Genomic DNA, 27,794 nt, shown 5'->3' on the forward strand with positions numbered 1-27,794 from the left:
GACCAGATGAAACCCTTGGAAATCTGTGACGAGCACAGGCAGTCAGACCTGCCCTCCCTGCTGAGTCAGATGCTCTGGGATCCCCTTACCTCTTTCTTGGATCAATATCGCTGAAACTCTGGTAGCCTCCTCTGCCCAACATCCTTCCTACCTTGAGCTCCAGACACAACAGGTCCTCAGTGACCACCTGGAGGTGGCCATTCAGACTTATGAGGGAACACACAACTAGAGAAGCTGGAAGGCAGTGCCGCCTAGGCCCCTGGTTCAGACAAGCCACTACCACTTGAGGTCCTTAGACCTTTCTGCAAAACACGTATAACACCTTCCCCTGTGCACAGAGAGTGCATGCCACTTTAGACAGCAGGACAATGCACCATGCAAACCACTGCATGTGCCCCGGGTGTTCAGGGGGAAGATATATCATCCTACAAAAGGGGAGGGGGAACGTCCAGGTGGAGGAGGGGAGGGTTTGGTGCCCTGACCTTGACACAGTTGGCAAGATTTGAGGTGAGAAGAAAAAGAAAATGCCTGGAAGAGTCTCTGAAGAAGGAACAGTAAGACTTGGGGGGTAGAAGGGACATTGGATTTGAGATAGGGTCTCCTGTAGCTCAGGCTGGCTTCAAATTCAATATATATTTGAGCATGGCTTCATCTTCCTGCGTCAGCTTCCCATGTGTGTACACTGCCTCACCCAATTGAACTATTCTTTTTATGTGAAAAGGAAAGAGTTGTTAGAGAGTCAGAGAGAGAGAGAGAGAGAGAGAGAGAGAAAGAGAGAGCCTCATTAGCATCCCCAGTGGTCTGCCCCATCCCGAAACTGGCACAGGCTCCTTAAACTACAATTAGCCTCTTGAACCCAGCAGCTAAGGCTGGACATAAACATTGGTTTAGCCAGGGAAGCAGCAGGTTCCCCGAGATGGCAGTGCGGCCCTCAGCTGTGGACAGCACACCTGGGACACAATGCAGCCCATGGGCCTCATCTCCAGAGGCTGTGGAGTCTCTTGGTGCAGGACTGTAAAGCTGGACCACTGCCCTGGGTAAGCAATCCCTGAGGATCTGACCCAATGCCATGCCACCTGAGCCTCTGCTCAGAACTGGACATAGGCTTCAGGGAGAGAAGCAGGAGGGGTTGAACTCTTGTAAGCCCACACTTCCAGCCTTCTCGCATTGGCCACTGCCATTCCAACGTGGCACCAGGTCTGCTTGCACTGACCTCATATCCAGACTGGCTGGGGGAATCTACATTCCAGACCTTGCCCACCTCAGTGTGGGCTTGGCCCTCCTCCACTGTCAGCCACAGTTCCTATTAAATACCCAGACAGCACAGGGACCACAGGGCCACTTAAAACAAAGCTCTTTCCATGTGTCTAGTTGTACACAGTCCTCATGGTCACACGTAGCCTGCTGCCTTTCTTCTTCACACCTCTCTCGGGATGGGCTCCCCTGTTGGTTGGTTCCCCACTCTGTGCCAGTATAACCCATTTACGACTAAATTGTTCTTCTACGATTCCACTCTTTTAACCTGAGCTTCTTTTCCCACAGAAGTCCTCCGGGATTATTGCTAGTGGCATTCTACAGTTGTACGTTCTGGGTCACACTTAATTGCAGAATCAGAGTTAGGCCACTTGGCACCTGTGATATGGCATGACCCTTTAAAAGCCCTCCAGGTCAGCAGCTGGGTTTTCAATTCTCCTTTCCATCTCTCTCCTCTGCAGAGAGCCCAGGCTCTCTTGGCAGGTATCTTGGCATGATAGCCAAGACACCTTGAGCGTGGAGTCTGGGCTCACCAGCCTTTTGCAAGATCATAGCTGCTCTTTCCAAGTGCAGCTGGACATGTAGTCCAGCCTGGCCTTGAACTCACAATACTCCTGCCTCAGCTTCCTAAGTGCTGAGATTACAGGCCTGTGTTCCACACCAAGTTAACAGTTCTAAGAGAAACAAGGAGACCACAGGAGACTAGGATAGGAGTTTTATCTGTTCTTGTATTAATCACCCCATAAAACTTGTGTTTATTTGGTTGCTGGCTGGCCCTTCTTCCTGGAGGTAGGAAGCTGTTATTCTTGGAGATGCCATCTCAGGTCTGGGCCAGGGCACTCGCAGGAAAGAGGGTGAGCTACTAAGCTCTGGCACATAGTGAAGAGGTCTGGAGTCGGCCTGATGATTGTATCTGGGCTGCAGTGGAGGAAGGGGGAGACCTCAGCTCTAAACTGTCCACTTCTTCAGGGACATGGCCATTCATCTGGGGGTGGGCTCAAATACCTAATACATGCCTACTACACATACAGTGTGCCAGACACTTGGGTACACCTGTGCTCTGAAAAACCAGACAGGTAAGGTGCGGAGTCCCCACACAGAAGCTGGAGGGGGCAGGGTCAAACCTGGAGGAAGTTCCTAAAGGTCACATAACCTCTGGGGGATAATCATCCCAGGAAAGACTGGCCCATCTTCAGAGCCACCAAGAAAGGGAACAATGTTCTTAAAAAGAGAGACAGCTGCTAAGGGGGTGGGGAGGACAATGGAGGATTCAGAAATGTTCAGCATACTGGCCCAGGCCTAGAATCCCAGAACTTGGTAAGAGTGACGTCAGGGCCACCTTAGAGGCCCAGAGGGATCCCTGCTTTCATCCCTCCCCTCTTGTCATCCACACCACCCAGCTCCTCCCTGGCTCTATCCCTCCCCTCTCTGTCTCTCCTGTTTTATACATATACACAAATCAATTTAGGAGGGGCAAAGAAAAGAGCTATTTTAATCTGCTAATTGACTTTAGGGGCCATAATCCGCGTTTGAAAACGCCAGAGATCTCAATGATTTACGGGCAGGACAGCCATCACAGGCTTCGGCTTTATCGAGTCTGCAGAGTCGCCCGCAGGGCGATCCAAGGGCAAGCGAACCTCTCCGAGCAAACCCATGTATAGTCACAGAAAGGGTGTGGGTCAGGCTGGGTTGGACAGCCTGGGCTCCAGTGCCAGCATGAAGCCCTGCTGCTGATTCATGTCCAGCTTCCTTCCCCCATCTACCCCCAGTGCCCTGAGGATTGAGGCCCCACGCCACTAGGCACATGCCTCCCCATCCCACGGTCTCCAGGAACGGGTAGGTCCAGTTTGAGTCCTCTTTCGAGAAGCCACAGACCTGAGCCTCCCTTGACATCCTGCCTCCTTTTTTTTGTTTTGTTTTGTTTAAACCTGCTGAAGGGCCACGGGAAAGGCACTGCTTTATCGTGGAACTCCTTGTGCAGACCCAGCTCGGCCACATCCCTACATGGGCAGGCCAAGCCTTCCTCAAACCTCAGTCTTCTCCCTGCCAAATGGGGATGAAAAACACCCTTCTAGGCCTGCCGAGAGGGTAAGGGAGCTAATGATGGAAACGGCTGGGTAGGCGAAAGGGATTCTATGACCACAGAGGTTAGCAATTTACCACCCTTCCAGGTTGTACGTTGATTGAGCCCTGGTGCCTCCTTTGCCTCTCTAACTGTCCAGTGAGCCTGGGACTGTCCGAGGGTAGGGCTGGTCTCCTTTAGCCCCACCCACACGCTCTTTTCTTCAGCTAACAAGTCCCAGGCCTCCCCTTCAGCCAGTCTCCACTCTCCCCTCCCATCCTGCAACCTTTCCTGAGCAAGGCTTACAAGGTTAGATGAGATAGTCTCCTCCACATCATGTGTGTGTGTGTGTGTGTGGGGGGGTGTCTCTATCTCCCCACTGCTGCAACCTTTGAATACAATTCTTCATGCTGTGGTGACCCCCCCCCAACAGTAAGATAATTGTCATTGCTACTCTATAACTGGTTTTGCTACTGTTATGAATTGTAATGTAAATATGTGTCCCCTGGTGGTCTTAGGCGACCCCTGTGAAAGGGTTGTTGGACCACCACTTCCGCAAAAAGAGGCTGAGGACCAACCCACAGGTTGAGAACCACTTCTCTAAAGAGAGCTAGCAGTGTACGACCTGGGTCCCTTCCTCCAAGGAACTCCTGTCCTGTGGGGAAGCAGATACGAGGTTCCTGTGACTGCAGAGGATAGAAAAGACAATTCTATCCAGAGGCTTCAGAGAGAAAACAGCTTCCAAGCTGGGCCTTCAGGCCAAAGTGGATACTGTAAGGAAAGGCACTCTTGGACCTGCTGGGATAGGCGTGTAATCTCAGCCACTTAGGAGGCTGAGGCAGGAGCATGGCAAGTTCACAGCCAGCCTGGGCAACATAGTGAGACACTGTGTCAAAATGAAGAGAACAGATCTCCTGCTTGGTGGTAGAGCACTTGCCTAGCATGCTGGAGGCCCTGGGTCTGGTTCTCACTCCTGAGGACTGCTTCGGGAGGACGAAGAGTGTCGCTTGTTCCTCTTGCAACCCTCCCCCAGCAAGACCTTCTCAAGAGCAGGAAGTCATTCATTCTCCGCCTCCCACCACTTGGCAGGGACCTGGGTAAGACATGAGACTCGCAGACATTTTTTCCGAGAAGATGGCTGAGTTTGGACTGGGTGAGTGGGCTGGAGCCCATACTTAAGCTTTGGAATTCTACTGCCTTACAATGTGAGACCCAGGGGGCACCAGGACAGCAGGAAAGGACTCCTGTGGACCCTAGGCTAAGCATCGCCTTCCCCAGGATAGGAAGGGATGACTGGCAGCCACTAGCCACTACTGTGTATCAGCTGATCCTCATACCTCCATCCTTTGAGAATTCTAAAGAGTCTTCAATGCAGTTATTACTGCCCCACAGTACAGATGGACCCGCAACCTGGTGCAGGCACCCTCATGCTGGACCAAGAGCCAGCCCAGATCTGTCCAGCCTCTGGCTAAGGCACATAATTCCTGGCAAGCAGAGAGGCCTCAGTACCCAGTACATAGAGGAAGTTGGGGAGGCCTCTCAGTCAGCCTAGATACCCTTCTTCAGTAGCTGTCACCAGGAATAGCTCGTTTGGGCTCTCAATATATCAGCGTGAAAGCAGGCACACTTTTATTGACTTGAAAAACAGAAAGTTCCCAAACGGCTGGTAATAAAAAACAGCCTCCTGATGTTTGGAACATAACACACGGGCTTCGGGCAGTTACTCAGGCCAGTGCGTTTACTTCCACGGTCCTGTCTCATCCAAGGGAAAGCATTCCAAAAGCACTCACAACTGCTAGGCTTAGAAGTCAGGAAAGGAACCGGAAAACAGGTTTGAAACCCCCCCTCCCCCCTTATGGCATTTCTCTCTGCAAGGGAAAAGAAGTGGGGACGGGGACAGAAGCAGCAAGTGTCTGCTAGACATAGCTTTGATACCTAGGACAGTGCCAGCAGAGGCAGGCGAATTTCTGAGTTCGAGGCCAGCCTGGTCTACAAAGTGAGTTCCAGGACAGAAAAAAAAAAAAAAAAGCAAAAACAAAAACAAAAAACCTTTGTATAACTTCATAACTCTTCCCGTGGCCCATTTTCCAGATGAGGAAGTTGAGGGTTGATCAGGCTTTGCCTGTATGTATTCACATGCCTGCAAGCACACACTTGAATATATATGTACACAGATGCCAAGCCGGGAAGATGATGGAGGGGAAGGGGTGGGCTCTACAGCCAGAAAATTCACTATGTGGTTCATCCCCGCCCACCACCCAGCCCAGGGGGGCGGGCCTTCCTAGAGGTTGGCGAAAGCCACTCCCACCGAATCTTGCTACCTAGTTAAGGGCTTCCTTAAGGGCTGGGAAGACCCAGTCTGGAGAGCTGGCTCCATCACTCATCCACAAGGGACTTAGCATCCTTGAATGTGAGTTTCCTCCAATAGAGTCCCAAGGTTGCTATGAGACACGCCTGGGCTTCCACTGACAGTGGCTACTAAGAGCAACTTTAACTTCACCAGAAAATGGACAAGGCTGCCATTCCTGGTGGGGGAAAGGTGCTCCCAACTCAGAGAGCACCCTGAGGGAGGGCCTGTGTGGGCTATAATCTCACTAAGCCTCACTTGCCAAAGCTGTGGCCAGGAACAGGATACTGCTGTTCACGGGAAAGTTGTGAAGTTGTTCCTGGGCCCCTAGTTTTATGGATGCCACCAGCAGCCACCACGACTCATGGGAATGAAGGTTAGTCCCAGCACCTGCAACTAACGGGCCAGAGAGAAGCCACTCACCTAGCAGCTGGACACCCCGCGTGAGGCCGTAGACGTCCACCAAGGCCCAGAGCGGGTCCACCGTCCGGACCCCACTGAAGAAAAGCATAGCAGCTGACTCATTGATCCGGTAGAAGACGCGGCCCTTCTTGTCCACCCAGAAGGCAATGATGTTGCCCTCGTTGGCAAACTCCTCAGGCAATGCTTTGGCCCAGAAGCCACTCTGAGACACCAGGTCAGGGCAGGCGTACTTGGGCAGCGAGTCGGGGTGGATGCGGGAAGGGTCCTTGCTGGTGAAGCCAAGTCGCAGGGCCCCGCTCCAGCAGCATTGCTTCTTGGTGATCTGGCCACAGGGAGTGAGGAGCCTCAGCTTGCCTCTCCTCCTTGGTCAGATCCCGCCCACCACCCAGCCCAGGGGGCGGGCCTTCCTATAGGTTGGCGAAGGCCACGCCCACCAAATCTTGCTACCCAGGAAGGCTGGGAAAGGAGAAAGGATGAGATGGGCAAGAAGGAGAAGGGCAGGCTGGTAGTGGAACAGCAGACCGTGGCAGTAAAAAGGTTAAAGGTCAAAGGCAGGGGTCCGGGGGTGCCCACCTTCAGCCTGACTTGCTCGTAGATGAGCACCGGGCGGTTACTGAAGGTGATGGCATTGCAGAAGCTGGCCTGCCTCTTGACGGCCTTGTGGCTGAGGTCCATGAGGATCTGGGAGCCCTTAGTGTGGGGATGGAAGAGCAGCGGCGTGGCCGGGAGCCCCCCACCTGACAGCGTAGGCGGGCAATGCTTCTGCTTGTGATGGCATCGGTGAGAGGGCACCGGGAAGGAGCCCCCGATGGAGTCTGCAAAGGAACAGGCCATAGAGTCAGAGGGCGTAATAGGACCAAGAGCAAGATTGGGGTCTCCTAGGGGAGGGTCCAGGGAAGAGGCGGGGACCACCCACGGCTCGGCATTTACTCCTTCACCAGCACAACCAGCTGTGACCACCAGCCTTCCTGCCACTGTCCACTTTGTCCCCAACCACTGCCACCAACTGGTTCTCAACCTGTGGGTCGTGACCCCCCTCGGAGGTGATGCTATCAGATATCCTGCATATCAGACATTTACATTTCGATTCATGACCTCCTCCCACTACCACTCATGATGTTCCTGTCATCCTAATGCCATTTGCTGTCACTTCCAGACTTCCTCTCTTTCATCCATTCCCTTATTCATGACCTACGAAACACCAAGTTCTGTCCTTAGTACTGGAAATGAAAACAAGAAATGCCCATGACTCTTGTCCTGAAGCTAGCAGTCCTTCCCAGGACACAGACATGTGTGGAGATCGCCGTACTGAACGGCACACAGTAGCCACCGCCCCAAGGACCACTAGGAGGCTCGCCTCTCGGGAAGGCTTCTGGAGGAGGAGGAGACAGGGTAGCACTCGGACTCAGCTGGTGATGCCAGGCAGTGGTGGACTTGTGGCCTTGGGGGCAATGCCAGCTCAATGACAAGGACATAATGTCTGTCCCTCAAGGCTATCCTTCTGTACCACAGGCTCCACTCCTGCTTAATGCTGCCCATGCCAGTAGCACTGGGGGGACAGACAAAGGCATGGGCAGGACAGGCTTAGAAGGGGGACAAGCACTTTACAGATGTGCAGCTAGCAGCAGCCTGAAGACATAGAAACAGGCGAGACCACCGGGCAAGGTGTCTGGTGGCTTCTCTGCTACCCCTTGGCTAGGCAGCATTTCCCGCTCAGGGACACTGGTTAGCCTGAATTTGCAGCTGCAGATATCTGCAGCTGGGTGGCATCCTTACATGGGCTAGAAGCTAGGGTGCCCTTTCTTCCCCAGATCCTGTGCCCTATCAGTCTTATAGAAAATGGAGCCTGCCCAGCCTGTCACCTTAAGCAAACAGCCATGGAGGACAACAGGGCAGGAGGAAGTGGAGGGACACCTCCACCTATGGCAGGCTTCTGGGGTGTTTCAGATTTTGGTCCTCATGACCCAGCAACTTAATAATGCACTGACACAGGGCTAGCAGCAGGTCTGCACAGACCCCCTCCTCTCAACACGGGAGGGGGAAGACAGAAACGGAGAGGAGAAGATTGGACAGCCCTGGAGGCCCGGGAGGCCAAGCCTGTCAGGACACTTGCTTTGGTTCATGTCACTCTGCATCTCTGCTCCCTTCTCTTGAGGGCCCCAGATACCAGGCTCCACAGCCTAGCACCAGCTGTGACCTTTGGGTACACTCCTCTGGGTTTCTCTAGAGCATATTCTTGTGTGCCAGGCCCAAGGCACAGGGGGTTGGCGCGGGAAGGGTGCTAGCATGAGAAAGGGCTGCTTTGCTCTCTCCGGGAACACAAGATGTTCTAGAACTGTCCAAAGGTGCAAGGGCCCTGACAGCCATCAGACCACAAGGGCTGGGATAGCTCAGGAGTCCCAAAGAGTTGATAGGGGCTTCCTAAGTGACCTCTAAGTAGTGAGGACGGTGGAAGGTAATCCCAAGGGCAGTCGTTCCAAGTACCATGCCTGAAGGACACACCCAGCTGGCCCCAGACACCTTGAATCTTAGTTTCAAGCACTCAGTGGCTGAGAGCTTGCTATGCAGGCGTGAGAATCCAAGTTAAAATCCCAAGTAACCACATAAAAAGCCAGGCATGGTCACACTAGTGACTGTAATCCCAGCGCTGAGTAGGACAGATGCAGGGGGACTGCCCAGGACAGAGAGCATCAGACCAGGACATACAACATCCTCTGGCCTCCAGCTATGTGCAACATGCGTGCACACACATGTAAGCCTATTGCTTCAGGCATGCACACACACACACCACACATCATACACACACACCATACACAAACACACAACACACATCACACACACACAACACAAGAAACACACACACACACACACACACGGAGCTCCTGGCCCTCGTTTGCTGCTGGGATGTGACCAGACCAAGGTGAGAACAGGTTGGCAGTCTGCCTGAGAAGTCACAGCTCCCACCCCACAGAACACTTACACTCCAGCCTGTTCCCCTGTGTGGTGAGGCCATAGCTATGATCTGCACACAGTACATAGCAGCATGATTCCTGGCCACCCTCAAGCAAGCTTCTAGGAAAAGTGAGAAAGCCAGCACAGAAAGTCACCTGCTATGTGACTGCACCTCGGTGACACTGGACAGGTAAAAGTTGTGTCGTCCGAGTTTGGGGCTGAGGGAAGAGGCTTAACCACATAGAAGCCTGAAGTTGACAAGACAAAACATTCTCATTCCATGGTCACAGACCTTACACACACACACACACACACACACACACACACACACCAGGTCTTCTGATAGTGACAGTAACAGGAGGAAAGACTGGAATTTCTGGCCACCAAGGCACCCTATCACATGGCCCCAGAAATGGCTCCTAAGATTTAGACCACCTCACAGGAGGTCCCCAAGCCAAGATGGATTGACACTCTAACCTTAACTACGAGCCCCCTTCCAACCTGTAAAATGAAATGGGTACTATTCCTGTCCCAGTGGATGGAGACAAGCACTCTGGCGGCTTCAATGCTAGCGAGTGTGAGGTCTACCTCTCCTGTCTATAACACTATCAGGACAGACGCTGGGCGACTCCCCGACCCTCCTCTCAAGCTGCTGTGTGTGATTGACACACAGAGCCACCCCTATGGTTAAGGTGCCAGGGACACCACATAGAGGCACCTATAACGGTGCCTAAAGTGAAGAGCCTGACCAGAGTGACTGCCAACCTTGAGTCCCTGCTTTGGCCGTCTCCCTCCCTGTCACATCTGACATGAATATCCACTGGATGGAGGGGGAGAGAAAGCACACTGAGAATTATTGTGTACACAGCTCTGGTGCTGAGGACCCAGAGGAGGCAGGCAGCTGGAGGTGGCTCCCTTCCATCACTTTGATGGTCACCACGACACTGTGGGGTCCCCGTTCTGAAGATAAATGAGTTAGTATCAGACTGTGGCAAAGCTAAGATTTAACTGTGCTCTTCCAACATGTGTGCAAGGTGTGTTACCTGACTTTGTACTCAGTACTAGAACTTACCCCCCCCCCATGTTCTGAGGGGGCAGGAGGAGAGGAAACAGGTTTCCCTGAGGACACACCTGCACTCCAGCTAAGGTATGAATTGTGGTGGGCCTAAGGACATTAGAGCTAAGCAAGTAGGACCCCCATCTTGCTCCCAGCTCCCAGCACATGTCCAAGGTAAGACCCATTAGTGACACATTTACAAGCTTATGGGGTCCTCAGGGAGGACCCCAGGTGATGCTGATGCTGAATGGAGACCCCTCAGCTTCCTTGGGCAAGCCGCCAACACAGGCCTGATCCCGAGCCAGCTCCAGCTCACATCCCCTACCCCTCACAGGGTCTCCAGAAGAGGTAGGTATACACACACATAGACAGACACACAGAGGTGTGCAACACACACAGACATACACACACACAACCTCTGTGGCAATGACCTCATGATCCCCACCAAGCTTTACCCAGAATTACTGTGCAGGCAGAGTTTGGGAGGCAGTACTAGCCCTGATGCAGAGCCCAACCCCTGTACCACACACCGGGCAGTGTCCTGACTTTTCCCTTAATGCCACCTTGACACAGAACCTCAGAAGTTAAGTTGCACTTGTGGCCTCTCAGCCAGAATGCAGAGAGCCCAGATCTGAGCTCAATCCTGGCTGTCTCCAAGCCAGGCACTCTGCCCTGTGTGTGGATACTGGGTAGAGCCTCAGCTTTCCCATCTGTGAAGTGGGGTCACCACAGACCTCCATGGGATCAAACAAGACGGCACAGGGACAACTCAGTGGTCACTGTTGTATGATCATTGCAAGGGGCACCACCCAGTGCTTTCCCACCTCCATGACCTCTGCTCCAGTGAGTCCTCCTGCCCACACCCCTTCTTTCCCAGCCCCACCTGAGCTTCTGCAAACCCCACCAGTTTTTCAAGGCCCAGCTGAAGCCCATCGCTCTTGAGACTGCCTCTTTCAGAGCTCTGGCCCTTTCAGAGCATTGGCCTTATTCTCAACTCCTACAAAGACTGACTTAACTTTCTGGGGGAGTGGAGGCAGGCAGAGGAAAACCTAGGAACAGGGAAAATGTGTGGCCTTCAGTTCAAACCCTAGCCAGGCTGCAAAATTGCTGTGTGACTTCAGGCAAGTTGCTTTGCCACTCTGGACCTTGAGTTCTTTATAAAAAAAAAAGATGCTCTTGGCTCAGAGATTGGGAATATTTACTTTTCTTGTAGAGAACCTGAGTTTGGGTTTAGTACCCACTTTAGGTGACCCACAACCTACAACCTCAGCCTCAGCAGGCACCTGCATTTGTGTCACATAACCCTCACAAAGAGAGACACCCATATGTGTAATTTAAAATAAAAATAAACCTTTAAGGGGGCTGGAGAGATGGCTCAGCAGTTACCAGAACCAGCTGCTCTCCCAGAGGAACCAGGTTCTATTCCCAGCAGCCACGTGGCAGCTCACAACTGTAACTCCACTTCCAGGGGCTTCGACACCCTCACACAGACACACATGCAGGCAAAACACAATGCACATAAAATAAAAACAAACCATTTTAAAAATTATATAAACAAATCTTTACCAAGAAGGAGGAGGAGGAGGAAGAGGATGGAGGGGAAGAGGAAGAAGAAGAAGAAGAAGAAGAAGAAGAAGAAGAAGAAGAAGGAGGAGGAGGAGGAGGAGGAGGAGGAGGAGGAGGAGGAGGAGGAGGAGGAGGAGGAGGTGAGGAGGAGGAAGAAGAAGAAGAAGGAGGAGGAGGAGGAGGAAGAGGAGGAGGAGGAAGAAGGAAGAGGAGGAGGAAGGAGGAGGAGGAGGGAGAAGAGGGGGGAGGAGGGGGAGGAGGGAGAGGAGGGGGAGGAGGAGGGGGAGGGGGAAGCGGGGGAGGAGGAGGAAGAGGAAGAGGAGATGATGATGGCGGCTCGTCCTGGCCTTGCTTACTTCCCCCAGCTGAGAACCTGGGGATCACACTGGTCACATTGATTCCAAACAATTTTCCACATTTTAACACCTGAGTCCAACAGGTTTGGTTTGTCCATCTGTGATGGGAAATGTCCGTTTATTTTATCTGCCAATACCAAACTCCACAACCTTACTTTCTCCCCAGAGTGCATGGTGGCCCTCTCAGACAGGCTTGTATTCATTCTCTGAATGGGGTTTCCTCTGCAGGGAGAAAGGGGCCAGGAAGCAGGAGAGCAGGGCGATGGAGATGACTGTCCAGCTGAGCAGAGGCACCATGGCTTTCTTGAAGCATGTTTTCCTAAGTGTCTCACCTCCAGGAGTGGGGACGCTCATGTCTTACTCATCCTGCAGACTTTAAGGTCTTTCAGAAATCTCTTTGGGGCCCTCCTATGGGTTTCTGGGGACCCATTTATCTCCAAGCGGAGTGTTCCTCACCACATAGGACTTTGAAACCCTGGGTCATCCATGACCCTTGTCACACACGTGCTCTCCCTTAGCAATTCTGCACCCAGTGTTTCTGTACACACGTATCTTTGCAAACTCTGAGAAAAGCCCCTCCGATGACTCCGCCTTCTGCAGAGCCGTTTCCTGGCTGGGAAGGGCAACAAGGTCCTGTGCATCTTCCTTGTCCTTGATGGACTGGGAGGCTCTAGGGGATGGAGGGGCTGGGTGCCATCTTTCTCACAGCTATTTTCCAATCCTCAGCTCTGAGCACAGAATAGGTGCTCAAGCAAAACACTGAAGAGGACAGCCAGTGTGTGGCTCTCCCATCTGGGCCCCTGCTTCGTGCCTCTCCCTTACTGGTGGACAATAGAGACGCAAGAAAACGAAGGGAAACAGGTCCTTTCCTGCCAGAGGCCAAGATCGCACACAAGGTACTTGACTACAACTCTACCAGTCTGAGACTCTTCACCAGCTCCATGCTCGCTGGCAAGAGAAAGGAAGAAAGGAAAGGGGGGGGGGCGGTCCTCCTGCACCAGTCCTTATGCTCTCTGTCCTTCATATCCAGCCTGTCTCACCTTCCCAAACCCTATGAGACAGTGAAGTGGGTGTCTGGGAGAAGCACCTCTATTGAGCTTAGCCCAAGAGGACCATCCACCTCTGGGCCATCTTGCTCTCGTGTGGCCCTTTCCACTTCCACGTGGGCTTCTAGAGTGGAACATGGCTGAAGTCATGAAATGTCACTTCCATCTTGGTTGTTGCTCTGTCCTCTCTGAGGAGGTCAGCTGCCATGCCCGTGGGGAGATGAGGGGAGGACCAAGGACTGCCAGTAATGGTGAGTAATCTTGGCCATGGCTCCCCTCCAGGTAAGCCTTCCGATGAGGCTGCAGCCCCAGCCAGCTGACTGGGAAACCTCAGGAAAGTAGAGAAGTCCTGGAGCCCCAATGAAACCACAGATTCCAGGGCATTACAAGAGACAGAGAGTTGGCCAAATGCCTGGGGTTTCAGACCAAGAGGATCGGGGTGCTTCGCCATGCAGCAATAGGTGATAGGGTATTGATGGCCCTGGCTTATAGCCCCCCTCAAAACTAACAGCTTCCAAGGTCACAGTGCCGAGCTCTGAACTCAGACCTCAGCACGAGGGGTCCTCGTTTTGCCCCAGCAAGCCAGCCAATAGTCTGTCTCCTGCCTTCTGGCCTCCCTGAGCCCTTCTGGAGAGTTCTCAGTCCTGTGTACTCTTGCTGTTATGACCCAACGTGGGGAGCCATGCTAGCACCCCATTATACACACACACACACCTCGCTCATGGTGACATCCCAATCTGATGTTCCCAGCAGCCAGTGGCTACACCTCTGACTGATATTGTCACCTGGGAGAGGGACCAGATCACTTCCTTCTCCTTCCCATTCTACCTAAGGGCTCCACAAGGGAGTTTCCAGATGACTCAGTCTCTTTCATGGCCATAGTGTTCTCAGGACTACTTCAAAGTCAGGCCGGAGACAAGGGAAGGCAAGGTTCCCATCACTGTGCTTGCCCCACAGGGTGTCACCCTCTGCTCCCCTTACACAGATCCACACCCACTTTGCACACACAGAGATGGTTACTGGAGACAGAATTCCATGAGAGTCCTCTCTCTCTCTCTCTCTCTCTCTCTCTCTCTCTCTCTCTCTGTCACACTCACACACACACACACACACACACACACACACACACACACATACCAGTTCCTGCTTCATCTCCAGTCTCTCTTGTGTGCCTACCCTGCAAGGTTGGTATCTATAGGAAACACCTCTACCTAGGCCCTGATAACCCCCAGCTCCCTCCTGGCCCTTTCCTATGCCTTTCCTGAGCCCTTCCCCCTTCCCCAGTGTGGGTGGGACCCATCTACCCACTTCTAGGTAGCTGGTGGGTATGCAAAATAGCAAGCATGTGGACAGAAGACCCTTCATGGATGTTCCCCCCCTGTGCCACGTGCCAAGTATGCGGCTGAGAGAGCTCCAGGTGAGAGAGCCAACTTGATCCTCATCTGCTCTCTGCGGGCAGACCTTCCCAGCCTTACCCAGAGGCCAACTTAGGCTCCAGGCAGCAAGAATGGAGCAGCTTCTAGTTTTCACCTAGGACATGTCTCTCCGCCACCCCGATCCCTACAGCTTTCCTGGCTTCATCGACCAGGAGCCCAGATCAGCCTCACCTTTCCTTGGCTCCCTGACACTTCCGCACCCACTGCGGCTCCAAAACAGGCCTGTACTCCACAGTCCTCTTTCTCCCTACAGTGCTCCCTATTGGTGCTCACCAAAGGCCAGGCAGGCATTGAGCTTAGTTAAACCGGAACAGCCTGTTGCTCACCTCCCTGAGACTGACGTGACCAACTCAGTGGCTCCACTGAGCTCTGAGTGACCCTGGGCTCTGAGATCCTAAGTTCCCTCCTCCCACAGCTGCTCCATGAAATCTCCAGACCCATAAGGCCATGGGAGGCCACTGCCCTAATGCGGCTCTCAGGAACAAGGAACCCAAGAAGGAAAAGTGAGGAGCCAGTCCGGTGAGACAAGGCCACATGTCTCGTCTGAGGCACCAACTGTGTGACCTCAGCCAGCCATTTCCCTTTTGGGCAGTGTCTCCCTCCGGGATGAGTGTGGCTCAGCCTCTCAGGCACCTGAAGCCTCACATCCCCTGATGCCTGGGCATGTGAGGTTTAGAGGCCACGCTGCAGGTGAGCCACCGGGATGGTGGTGATCTATCACCTCTCAAACAAGGGGTCTGGTGTCTGAGTTGTTAGGCACTATAGGAAGATAAAGAAGGAAGTGAGGAGAAGAGAGACAGAAAGTGGGAGGAAAGGCCTCTCTCTCGGGGTCCTGCTGCATCCCCGCGGGACTTGCCAGTCTGTCCACCCCACAAGCCTGCCCTTCAGACCGAAAGCAGAAACAGCCTCAGAAACTCGCATAGGGAAAGAGACTGAATCTGTAACCACAGAAACCATTTTCCAAATGGGATTTATCTGCCCATCAGTCCCCTGCCAGCCTCCTGGAGGAACTGAACTCCACTCTCCCAACCCAACACACCAACACATACACACAGGCATGCCACAAACGTGTCCACTTACAGTAAGAACAACACCGTGTCTCTTCAATAGACAAAGACACACCGCATGGGTGCACAAGCAGGAACTCAAAACACAGCTATTGCACCTGTGGACACCCAAAACATGACATTGTGCACACACAACAGATAAACCCCATACAGAGCACAGTTCCGGGCCCTGCCCTTCACTTATTCTTACTAAGCTATCCAAAATATGCGTGTTTGAAACAAGCCCCAAAACCCAAGGCTTTTGAAAATGCCATCGAGGGCCATTTGACGATATCTTTGAGGACCCAAGCAACCCCTGCAGAGTGAGAGTATCCATGGGAAGCAGCCAGATTCTGTGCCTTCCCCTAGCTCCTGTTCCCCTTCCAAAGGAGGCCGAACCTGAGCCGCCAGGCAATCACTATGCAGAGCCGGAAGGCCAACATGGCTGTGGCCATGTGAGGACAGATGGGCAGTGTTTGGCTGGATCCTGGTAGACGCAGGCACGCCCCTCCACATGTTCTTACCCATGTGATGGCAGCTGAGCTGACCGCCAGGGCGAGCAGTGGGGAGGAGCCTGACTTGACAGGGAGGGGGTATGCAAATGAGACTCTTAGTTAATGCTCAACTATGGCTACTATCCTATGGCCTAGATGCCCAGCCAAGTATGTTCCTGTCCCTTGGGACATGGGACACCCAAAGGAGAAGGACTCTGTCTTGCCCTGGGCCCAGATGGCTTCTCTTGAGTCCTGACGTCCTCTACTTTGCACCCTCTTTTCATGGAGATCCACATAACCACGCCAGCCACCTTGTGAGAGCCACTCCCATTAGTCTTACTGACAAGTAGGAGTTAAGATGTGGCCAGCCCCGTCCCTATCAAAGCCATGCCATCTATGAAGAATGTGGGTTCGGCAGGTATTAGGACTTCATGCCCTAAGATTGTGGACCAGATGCTCCAAGGCAGCCAAAGGACAGTAGCCACGTGCTTCAAAGGGCCTTTTTCTGTCCTGCCCAGTCCCCAAGCCTGCCCAGGTCTGACCCCAGTGGAAAATGTCAGTTGGCTCCAGACCCTTTGCCAACAGTGAGTCTAGCCACAAGTAGGCAGGCCAGGCCTAGGTCAGCCCATTCCGAGCTTCAGGCCACGGCCCAGGTCCCTGACACTGCCCCAGCAGACTCGAGATTATATGTCTTCTAGGACCTTCCAGGCCCAGGGCAAAATTCATTTCCTTTCCAGAGAATCAACAATCTGCCTTTCCTACATCTTTTCCTCTTTATTTTTAAATTAGAAACTACTATCCCAATGTCCAGTCTGGAAGAGGGAAGCCACCTGGCCACCAGCCACCAGCCATGGATTCTAAGTGGTTTCAGCCACCACTCTTGTTCCTGCTTTGGCTTCTCCCAGGCCCCTCCAAGCCCAACAGACTCGGCAGATAGAGGGGGCCTATGTCCAGTCTCCTGCCTTGTGGGGAAGGTCACAGGGCATCAAGGTGGGGACTCTGACTCCACACAGTTTGTAGAAGAGCCCAGTTCCATGTCCAAGGAAGGGTTCCCCTTTGGGTCCGCTGTCACATTGGCCATCTTGCTCCTGAGACTATTGAGCCAGGCGGTCCAGAAGACAGGAGTCCAAGCAAGCAGGAGTCCAGCAAATGGGATACCAGCCAGTCTGCTTCCTTCTCCTCCGTCCCCTCCCTGCTTGTGGAGCTGCCAGGAACTCATCTCCTCTCTGGGAGAAGCAGGTCAGGCTCTGTGGGGGCAGTCACTAGCACACCTGAGTGCTCAGACACAGCTGACACAAGTACACACCCACAGATATCTCTAATGAAAACCCACAAGCACAGACACTTGTGTATATACACGGGGCACCCAAGCATCTCTCACAGACTACCTCCAGGACCCACAAACTGTCTCCCTAGTTGTTTAAGTGAGATTTGCCTCAGTGCCTATGAATGGCACATTTCTGATGCCCAGGACCTCACCCAGGGGCTGCTCCCTAACCTGGCAAGAGCACAATGCCACCTTGCAGAGAAAGTCAGATGTCTGACCTTCCAGCTTTCCCTACCTCTCTCTCCAGTCACGGTGACAAACACCCAGCTTCCACTCCTACACACACGCAGTCCCAGAGTCCACCAAAGAGTGACAGAACAGGACATGACTAAATTCTCCTTCCCAATGTCTCTCCACTCCAACCTCCCAAGTGGTCCCCAGGCCCAGGGTGGGTGAAACCCCAGACATCAACTGGGGCCTTACCGTGGATAGTGTTCCTTGTGATCTGTCCCCCCATCTCAGGCCGCTGGCAGCTTGGCTACCTCCGTTTGGCCGGCCAGCCTCTTCACCGAGCAGCCCTGGCCGCCAGTTCCCCTCCTCCTTCCCCCCCTTGCCCTCCCCTGAGGCCAGCCGGCATGGCAGGGCCAGGCGGCCCCTTTTGCACCCCCACGCTCCCTCTCCCTCCCGCATGGACACGCCTGCCCGCCAGCCAGCCGGCCACACACGCACACCCCCTGGTTGTGCTTGCTGCCTCCAGCTCCCACCCACTGGGAGCCTCCCCCACCTCCTTGCTGGTTCAGGCAAGGGATCTGTCATGTTTATTTACATAAGGAGGAGGAGACTGGAGGCTTCCTGAAATAGCCAAGCTCCAGAAAGCACTGGAGATGCCCCAGCAGAACACACACCATACACAGACAGACACACAGACAGACACACAGCACACACTGTCCCATGGAGATACACACAACACCTTCCCAGTCACCCAAGCCAACAGCCAGCAGCCATTCAATCTTCGGGGGACATCTTGCCGCTCCATATGATAAGGGATGAAGCAGGGTGGGATGGGAACAGTATTGACTGTATCCCTGCCCTCAGGGTACCACAGTCAAGCTAGGGAGCTTAAATGCAAAAACTCACACCATTTCCATCTTCTTCTAGACTCTGCGTTAATACTTGGTAAGTAAGGCTTAACTCCTTCTGTCCTCAAAGGCTGCCTGACCTCTGACCTCAGCATCAACAGGTACCATAAGCACCTTTGCAAGGCCAGAAGTCTATGACAAGAGAGTTAACCAGAGGTAGCAGGGCTGGATGGGGAGGACACAGGAAGTATGCCAGAATCCAGGCTTTTACCCCCAAGCCGAGTTGTCTTGTTTTGTTTTGTTTTGTTTTGTTTTGTTGTTCTTTTTTTTTTTTTTTTTTGGTTTTTCGAGACAGGGTTTCTCTGTATAGTCCTGGCTGTCCTGGAACTCACTCTGTAGACCAGGCTGGCCTCGAACTCAGAAATCCACCTGCCTCTGCCTCCCAAGTGCTGGGATTAAAGGCGTGCGCCACCACTGCCCGGCCAGGTTGTCATTTTTAACCACACACACTCACACACTTGCACAGCCACACTAACCCACACAGAATGTCTGCATCATGCCCCATGTCTACGAACACAGACACACATGCTTGTGCACACAAACACGCCTGCACATACGCGCTTCTAAGCACCAACCGCTGTGCCCACCTACCCCTCTCCTGTCCCGAATGCATGCATGCTCTCACATACAGACTCACACAGCTTCTGGAGGAATCTTAAGGTGCAGAATCTGGCACCCTACACCTTGGTGGCAGTAAGAAAGCACAGACGGCCTGAGGAAAACCCTTCTAGCCCCAGGCGGCAAGCCCAGATCGCCTTCAGAACAGCAAAGCCATTCACTGAGGCTTCACAGTGCGTGGGACAATGCACGGTGTCCGTGCTGAGAGGTAAGAGCTATTCTTAAACCCATTTTACAGAAAAGAAGGTGTGTGTCCTGAGAGGCAAAGAATCTGCCTGGGGCATCCCAGAATGTCACAACAGAACCAGGACTCCAGCCTAGGCAGGGATAGGGAACACACTCACCACCTGTCACACTCTCCCCAGGATAAGCACCTCGACCAAGACAGCAGGAGAGTTCCTATCTCCCAAGCCCTGTCCTGCACCGGCCAGGATCTGTAACCCCAGAGGAAGATGTGGGTGGAGAATCGGGCTGGAAAAAGAGCTGGGGGAAAGGTTGGGTTGCTGTCCCATATCCAACGGAACTCAGGTACGCACATTGTGAGACGCTCAATCAAGCCACTGCCGCTGCCTGCACACCCGCAACCAGAATCTGGCTGAAGGACAGAGAGAACACACAGGGACTTTGTGTTTGCATGCGTGAATATCTGTTCAGACGTGTGTGGGGATGCGCACGTCTGCCGTGCATGTGGAGGCCCGCGGTTGACACTGGGATCTTCCTCGATCACTCTCCACTTTATTTACTGAGACAAGATCTCTTACTTGAATCCAGAGCTCACCAATCAGCTAGTGTAGCTGGCCACTTCTCTAGCCCCTGTCTCTGGCTCTCAGCTTCTGGGACTATAGGCAGCCACCAAGCCTGCCTAGCTTTTACATGGGTTCTGGGGTCTGCGCTCTGGCCCTCACATTTGGACAATAAGCATTTGGTTCAATGAGCTGTCCCCCTAGATCCTACCTGCCTTTTAATGTACCTATCTTGGGCCTTGCTCCACTAGCCTTTCCCATAAGCAACCTAGTCTTCTCACGGCTCAGCATCCCACATAACAGCCTCCCTTATCACTGGCTCCTGCTTTCTTCCCACTGGGGATAGTCTCTTACCACCTGCCCAGGACTGGGGATCAGGGATCATCTCAGGACACCTCCCTGGGGCAGCAGGTAGTTGCTAAGTCCTCGTTCTTGGAACTTGTCATTCCTCTGAGCCCTGTAGCTATGTCTCTCTTCATGTCTTATTATGCACAACCCAGAGACAGCCATGAGCTATCCACGACCTATGTGCCCCAGCTCCTCCTGAGCAGAGCTCACCAACCTAATGTACCTAAATCCACAGTTACTGAGCATCTATTACAAGTCAAACACTAACTTACACAGTCAAGATGAGACGTGATCCACACTACGCAGGTCCTAACTCTCGTGGATCGGGGAGAAGAGGACATTTCTCAATCAGCCACAATGCAGAATATAGTACCACTTTTCTTAAAAGGTGCTTGGAAACCAAGGATTCAGGTCCTAGCAAGCTTGAGGCAGGTTTCCCTGAGAGCCCAGAGCAGGGCAAGATTTGCAGATCGATGTCTCTACCACGGAGGTGGGCCAGGAAACAGGGTGCTACAGAGAACAGATACACATGTGTACAGGTCCACGGGCTGTTGGGAGCCCAGCATATCTCCAAAGCAAGGCTGGTATGGATAGAAGTGGATCAGTAGAAGAGCCATAGGGAACTTTTCTCTTAGCAAGCAAGACTAGATAGGCCAGGGAATGTCACAAGGGCCTGGAGGAGCAGAATGAAGACCAGGCTGTTTCCCTGAGAGCACCGGGAAACCCTGGCAGGGTTCAGCAGGGAGGCAATAGGACCAGACACACATTTCTAAAAGGTCATTCTTGCCATCTGGTGTGGGGCACTCGTGGGAAGAGACAAGGGCCAGGACAGAGAGCAGCAGCATCCGGAAGGATGGGGCTGGCACCTGGCTTGTCCTCACACCCGCCTCCGGCCTCACATCAGGCCTTGTAGAGGAGGAGGTCCTTGGAAAATGGTTCACAGTAGAATGGGGTTCATGCAGCAGGACTGGGGCCGGTGTGGTGAAAGAGTCAGGGAGCCTTTCATTTGGGTAGTGGGAAGAAAAAAACGAAATAGAAGCTAGGATGGTGTCACACAGTAGCAGTTCCAACACCAGGAAATGAAAGTAGGGCTATCATGAACTCAAGGCCAACCTGAGCTAAAGATTGAGAAACCTGTTTGGTGGGGGGTAGGTAGGAAAAATTGAGAATTAGGGACCACCAAGGTAGCCCCAGACCTTCTAGAACAGTACCACAGAACAAAGGGGTCTCCCTACCTGGATCTTGTACCTGGATCTTGTCCTGTACCCATCCCCAGAGCAGTGTCCGGGGCTCTTTAGAGGAGGTGGCACCCCTTCTTCAGGGTGGGACGGGCAACATATCTCCACTAGTTATTATTCACTTGGGTACCACACAAGCCTCCACTTAATCGAAGGATCCCATTTACTGAAAGGGATGAGGCAAGAGGCACTCATTCACTGAGCAAGCTTCGCTGTGCTCCACCATGAACCAACCCTCACCCCTCGGAAACCAACTGGCAGGCGGACGGGGCATGGACTCGGGGAAAACAATTCTAGATCGTGGTGTGAGCCATGCTGGCGTTGGGGAAGGGGCTTCTGTGGCCATAGGTAAACAGCTCTGTGTTTCCACAAGCACACTGAGCAGAGGCTGTGGATGGGGTTGGGGTACAAGCTACGGTCGGTGTACAGAGTGTCTTCCACAGGCTCACACACCTGAGCACTTGGCCCAGCGAGGGGAGCTGCATTGGAAGGTCCTAGAGCCTATAAGGAAGTGAAACCTTGCTGGAGGAAGTGAGTGACGGGGAACTGGCCTGGACATTTTGTAGCCCAGTCCCACTTCCTGTCCACCCTCCACTTCCTGACTGAGGAGGCAAATGTGATGAGCCAGCAGTTGCTTCTGCAGCTCTGGCTTCCCACTGAACTGTGAGCAAATACCATGTCTTTGCTTACATGCACTCAGTACCCCAATATACATGTGGGCAAAATACTCGCACACATAAAAAAAAATCATTAACTCGCCTTCTGTCTAGTATTTTGTCACAGCAAGGAGAGTAACTAATGACACAGCTCTGTGAGCAAACCAACGAAGACAGCTAATGGTGTTTCTATTGGCTCAGTGCATACCCTGTGCTAGGCAGAGGGCTAACCTCGGCTAACTCCACAGCATCCCTTCAGGAGTTCCTGTTCACTCTCCCTCTGCAGGACATGAAACTGAGGCTCAGAGTGGTCATACTAAGGCAGATGTAGTCTTCCTCCCTGCCCCAAGGAATAGCAACTCCTCTCTAGCCACATTTGGGGAACATCAGTCCCCTGGGTTCTTTGAGCCCATGTAGCTGTCAGGACCCTCCTCCTAGACAGCCAGTGTTCTGTCAGGGATATGGCCACTGATGAGACTGCTGCGTGTGGGCCACAGGCACTGGACTTAGTGGATTGGAAAATCAGACCGGAAAGCAGGAGGAGGGTGTGTTGCGAGGGGGCTGGGTGTGTGTGTGTGTGTGTGTGTGTGTGTGTGTGTGTGTGTGTGTGTGTGTGTGTGTGTGTGTGTGTGTGTGTGTGTGTGTGTGCTGTGTGTGTTGTGTGTGTCCAGGCCATGTGGAAATTGAGGGTAGATATAGCAAGATATAGACATATATGAAATCGCCAAAAGAATAATTATAAATACTCTAGGGGGCTGGAGAGATGGCTCAGCAGTGCAAGGCACTAGCTGCTTTTCCAGAGGACCCGCGTTCAATTCCCAGCACCCACATGGCAGCTCACAAACACCCGTAACTCCAGTTCCAGGGGATTCTACATTCCCTTCATGGCTTCTGTAAGAGCCAGGCATGCACGTGGTACACCAGCATACATGTAGGCAAAATACTCATATACATAAAAAAAACAATAACAATAGCCAGGCAGTGGTGGCACATGCCTTTAATCCCAGCATTCAGGAGACAGAGGCAAGCAGATCTCTTGAGTTCCAGACCAGCTTGGTTTACAGAGCAAGTATCAGGACTACACAGAGAAATCCCCACTCTCTCAATATATATACTTATACATACACATATACATGTGTGTATAAGCACACACATTCAAACACATCTGTAAAATTTAAAAAATTAAATATACTTCTGATAAAAGAGAATAAGTTTAACTAAAAAAAATCGAAAATAAATAAATAAATAGGACCCTGCTTTATTGTCTGTGTGCTTCGCCCTGTCCCCAGTCTCCCTGTCCTCATGGGCTCTCATGGTGCGGTGCCCAGATCAACTCTTTCTTCACCTCATCCTCTCTCATCCACGCTTCCCACGGCCTGGCATCTCCCCCTCTGTCTAAATCCGCCTTCTCAGAGCTGAAAGTCAAAGGCAGAGCCCTTGGAAACACTGCAATGGAAACGACCAATTCCCAGGCAGCAGCTCAGGTTGAGGGGAAAGTGCCTCCAGAGAACGGTGGGCCCAGCCCTGTCCTGAGGCAGGCAGAGGAGTCCTGAGCACACCTCACAGGAGCAGCAAGCAAGGCTCAGCAGAGCGTGGGCTTTCCCAAGGCATTGCTGGGTGAGAACTTGGACTCAGGGCTGATGTCTCCTGTGACTAGACTCAGAGTGGCCTATAGGCAAACCCAGTGTGCAGGTAACAGCCTAAACTGGCTGAAGGAAGGGTAAAAATACGTTCTCATTCATGAGACTGGGGAAATGGCTGGCATGTGGAGAAGTCAGAGAGAGGCGGTGGTCCAGTGGGGAGGAGCTGGAAGGCAGCTCCTTATGTTATCGTGTTTGAGGTTTTGTTTTGGTTTGTTTTCCGTCAAGAACAAAGGATAATTTGATTGAGGTGATGAGTCATCTGGTATTTAGGGCTTAATGCCGACCTGCCAGGACCATCCTCCCTACCCTGGCCAATTAGGCTGGGCCTGGAGAATGAGGAGCCCGGAAGGCCGCCCCCAAACTCCATCTATATCTGGACCCCCCCCAAAAAAACACAGGTCACTAGCTGGAGTCTGAAAGAGAGTGACGGAGATGAAGCAGGGGCACAGACTAAAAGAGCTGCATAGTGCAGAGAAACCAGAGCCATGGAGACCAGAGGGTGTCCTCTGGGACAGGTGCCCTGAGCAGTGACAGCTGCCAGCTGCCCAGGATGATGGGAACACAACAGGTGCAGTGCGGGGGTGGAGACTGAAAGAGAATCTGAGCAAACAACCTGGTGTTGGGTGCCCTTCCCAGCTCCCCCCAGCCTCAGGGCTCACTGCCAGCAGCACCCTCTGAGACCCTCCCAGACACAAACACACCTGCTCACACTCCCCAGCCGCCCTGGATGAAACAGAGGCTTCACCATTCATTCCAAGTAGAAAAGACCGGAACATGGAGGTACCCAGATCCCTGTTCCCAGGAAAGCACGTGTCAGCTGGAAGCCACAGGCACTGAACCCCCATCTTTGTGACTGTCCAGGAATGGCGGATGGATGGACCCAGCCTAGTGGCCATACAAGTTGGCTCTGCCATCATGTGACAGGGCGAAGCACCTGAGGTTCTGTGGTCACTCCTATAATAGGGACAAGACAGGGTGGTAGTGCTCATGAGAAGCAAGAGACACAATGTCTGCAAGGCAAGCGGCTTGACCACTGTCAGGAATGCAAGGGGAACTAAAGGATCTACCCCACCCAGGGAAAGGAGTGAGCTGGGATGCCGGGTATGAACACAGACCATGTTCTTCCAGGGAGAGATGGGAAACCGGCTTCGGGAAGCACCATCTCCTGTCACCAACATGTACTCAGCTCTACACATGCCTCACCAGGCAAGGCTCTACGCTTTGCATGTGTGCTTTTACACACCTGCTATAAATGCAAATGCCATGTCAGAGGGCTGGCCAGCAGCCAGTTCAGCTAAGAAAGGAGATTAAGCATTGTCCCTTGTCACCTGGTCGGTGCTCTGGGTCTGGTCAGAGTGGAATGAATTTTAAAACTGGAAGCCAGCCCTTGTCTCTGTCACAAATGATAAATCATCAGTTGGAGTCCATAAGATCTGGATACACCATAACCTTTCTGGTTAAAGTAAGGAAAGGAAGACAATGAGACTTTCATGGTGGGTGGGGGAGAGCGGGAGGACACCAGAGTGATACAGGAGACAGGACATATGTGCCAGAACAAACCTCGTGCGGGACCTGCACCTGACTGATCCCTGCTGGCCTGCTGGATTATAAGCAAAACTAGCAGCTGATGCTGGGAGGATAAAGACCTCCTTTGCAGGGAGGACCCTTCCCCATCCCTCTCCCCATACAGTCACATGCTCATACACGCATACACACAAATTTGGGGATACCCCCTGGGGCTCCTGTAGCTGTGTGCCTTTCTTCAAGCTACCTGCACCTCTGGCTCTGTCCTTCTTGTCCCTCCATGGTCTCATTTGCAGCAGAGCTCAGAGCCAGCTGAGCCAGCCCCCCCCCCACTTGCTCCTGTATCCTGCATCATCTTTTTCTCCAACTCTCTCCCTCAGACAATGGGCATCAGCAAGTACAACATCGTGATGGCCCGGGACCAACAAGAGCTGGATGACTCTAGGATTATACACTCCCAGGAAAGCCACTGGCAGTTAAATGCCAGCAGTCTAGTGACTCCAATAGTTGCTGCAACACACTGAGGAGTCTGTGCTGGGGGGTTGGGGGAATGACTCAGAGGAGAGGAGGTGCTGAGACTGGGCTCCTGAGCATTTCCGACTACCTAGTTTCAAACCTCAGGTATCTATTCTTTCTTCTAAAAAATGGGCTGGGAAGGAAAATGCCTACCTGCCAGAGCAACAGGAAGAAGAAATGAGGCCCCAACACAGCGAGCCCAGAACAGCCTGGAAGGCCCAGGAAGTGTGGTCTAGATGAGCCTCTGTCCTAACACTACATAAAGGCCCTACCATGTCCCCATCTTACCAATGAGGAATCCCAGATACAGAATGAGAAACAGCAGAGACTCGGCTTTGAACTCATGTCCATCTGCCCAGACACTTTGGCCTTCCCCCTCCCCATCCCGTGGAGGCTCTCCTGAAGGGCTTCTATGCCCCCTAGTACCTGCCCTCATATGAAAATAAAACAGGAATCAAGATAAGTGAATACCCCTGGTGGCTAACTTTTGTTGTCAACTTAACAGGATTTAGAGTCCCCGTAGAAACAAATCTCTGGGCCTGTCTATGAGAGATTTTCCAGATTAGGTTAGTTGTGGTGAGGAAAAAAAAAAAGAGAGAAGACCCATTCCAAATAGGGCAGTACCACTCCACAGGCTGGGGTCTCAGATTTGTTAAAACTCAGAAAGCAAGCTGAGCACATTTGTCTCTGTGTCCTGACTGTGGATACAATGTGATGCAATGCGTTGATACAAATCCAACCACCCTTTTGCTCCTCTCACCTAACTTCACTGGCCTGAGAGACAGCCAGTTACAATTGCAACAGTTACAATTTAGAATTGTAAACCGGAATAAATTGCTCCCTCCTTAGGTTACCTTCTGTCACAGCAATAAGACAACCAATACATAAACTAAGAAAATTACATCTGCCACTGTCATCTTTAAATACCTGCCCTGGACCCCAGAAGGAGAGGCCATCACTGGGAACATAGCATCCTCAGTGAGGACACTGAGGGCTTGGGGACACGGAAGGTGCAGGTTACACAGGTACGAAGCAGCTAAACTAAGATTAAGACAGAACGCTGAGCCAGGCATGATGGCACAGCCTTTAATCCCAGTACTCAGGAGGCAGAGACAGGCAGATCTTTGGGTTTGGAGCCAGTCGGAACCACAAGAGAGTCCCAGAACAGCCAGGGCTACACAAAGAAACCTTGTCTTTCCCCCCACCCCCCAAAGATACACATCAGCTGACATCATCACCCAAGCATCACCCCTGCTGTGTGGCCTCAGAATAATGACTCAGCTCTAAAGAGCTACAAGTCAACTCCTCCCATCTTTGAGCTCCGCCCAGAGCTCCCTCCACATCATCCTGACCTGAACACTTACTGGCACTTTTGCTGTCTTCATAGGGTTGACAGGTTGGCCTTTCTGTCTATCAGAGCTTCTGGCGGTTCCTGAGCACCTCGGGAGAAGCTTGGTTCCCTCTGGGAAGCATTCAGAACTCTCTAAACTGACCCCAACCCATGGATCTGGCTTCATTCCCAGGATATCCACCCTCCCACCAAAGTATTTCACGCACGTGAGCCATGAGCCCTGCCCATCCAAGGCAGGCTAGCCCAGCAGGGACTTTCCCATTCTTGGAGCAACATGGCTGCTCAGTCTCTAACATGGTGGTTGGTACCCATGGTTCTGCCAAGAGTATTTTACACAAGCGAGAAGAAAACCAAGAGCAGAATAGAGGTGAGGCTGTGATTGGTGGTGTACAGACCTGGCACTGACTCATCTCTCTCCTCTTCAGCTTCCTGGAGGCTACCCTCCCCGTCTCCATACCTACTGTGGCCCCTTCGGGCCCAGTAGGACCCAAAAGTGATACATCAACTGGCCTATTATCTCATAGCCCAAGGGGTTCTCTTGACATGTTGGCAGCCCAGCCTGGGCCTCACTAAGAAATAGCCAAGAAGCTAAGCCCCCAGTGTGTCCTGCACACTGAGGAAGCTGAACGCACAGCCCAGTCCGACCATCTTCCCTGCAGGCGGCAGAGGCATGTGCGCCAGCCCCCTCCACCCGCTGCAGGACTCCAGGGAA

General features: G+C 52.7%; 1 protein-coding gene across 2 annotated transcripts in view; it reads right to left on the minus strand.

The window, feature by feature from the left end:
- Neurl1 (neuralized E3 ubiquitin protein ligase 1) overlaps positions 1 to 27,794 on the minus strand; it is a 78,477-nt gene that overhangs the window by 13,725 nt on the left and 36,958 nt on the right. Inside the window, exons 1-3 of one of the 2 annotated variants that reach the window (XM_021151842.2) lie at positions 17,790 to 17,872; positions 6,660 to 6,901; positions 6,087 to 6,408 (exon numbers count right to left, since the gene is read on the minus strand). In XM_021151842.2, the coding sequence (XP_021007501.1) occupies positions 6,087 to 6,408; positions 6,660 to 6,901; positions 17,790 to 17,823 (598 nt within the window). In that variant the 5' untranslated portion in view covers positions 17,824 to 17,872. Of the gene's footprint in view, positions 1 to 6,086; positions 6,409 to 6,659; positions 6,902 to 17,789; positions 17,873 to 27,794 lie in introns of those variants that run through there. The other variant, XM_021151841.2, reaches the window with a different exon arrangement.

The sequence above is a fragment of the Mus caroli genome, unplaced genomic scaffold (genome assembly GCF_978045245.1).
Source record: "Mus caroli unplaced genomic scaffold, Mus_caroli_1 scaffold_20, whole genome shotgun sequence".
NCBI lineage: Eukaryota > Metazoa > Chordata > Mammalia > Rodentia > Muridae > Mus > Mus caroli.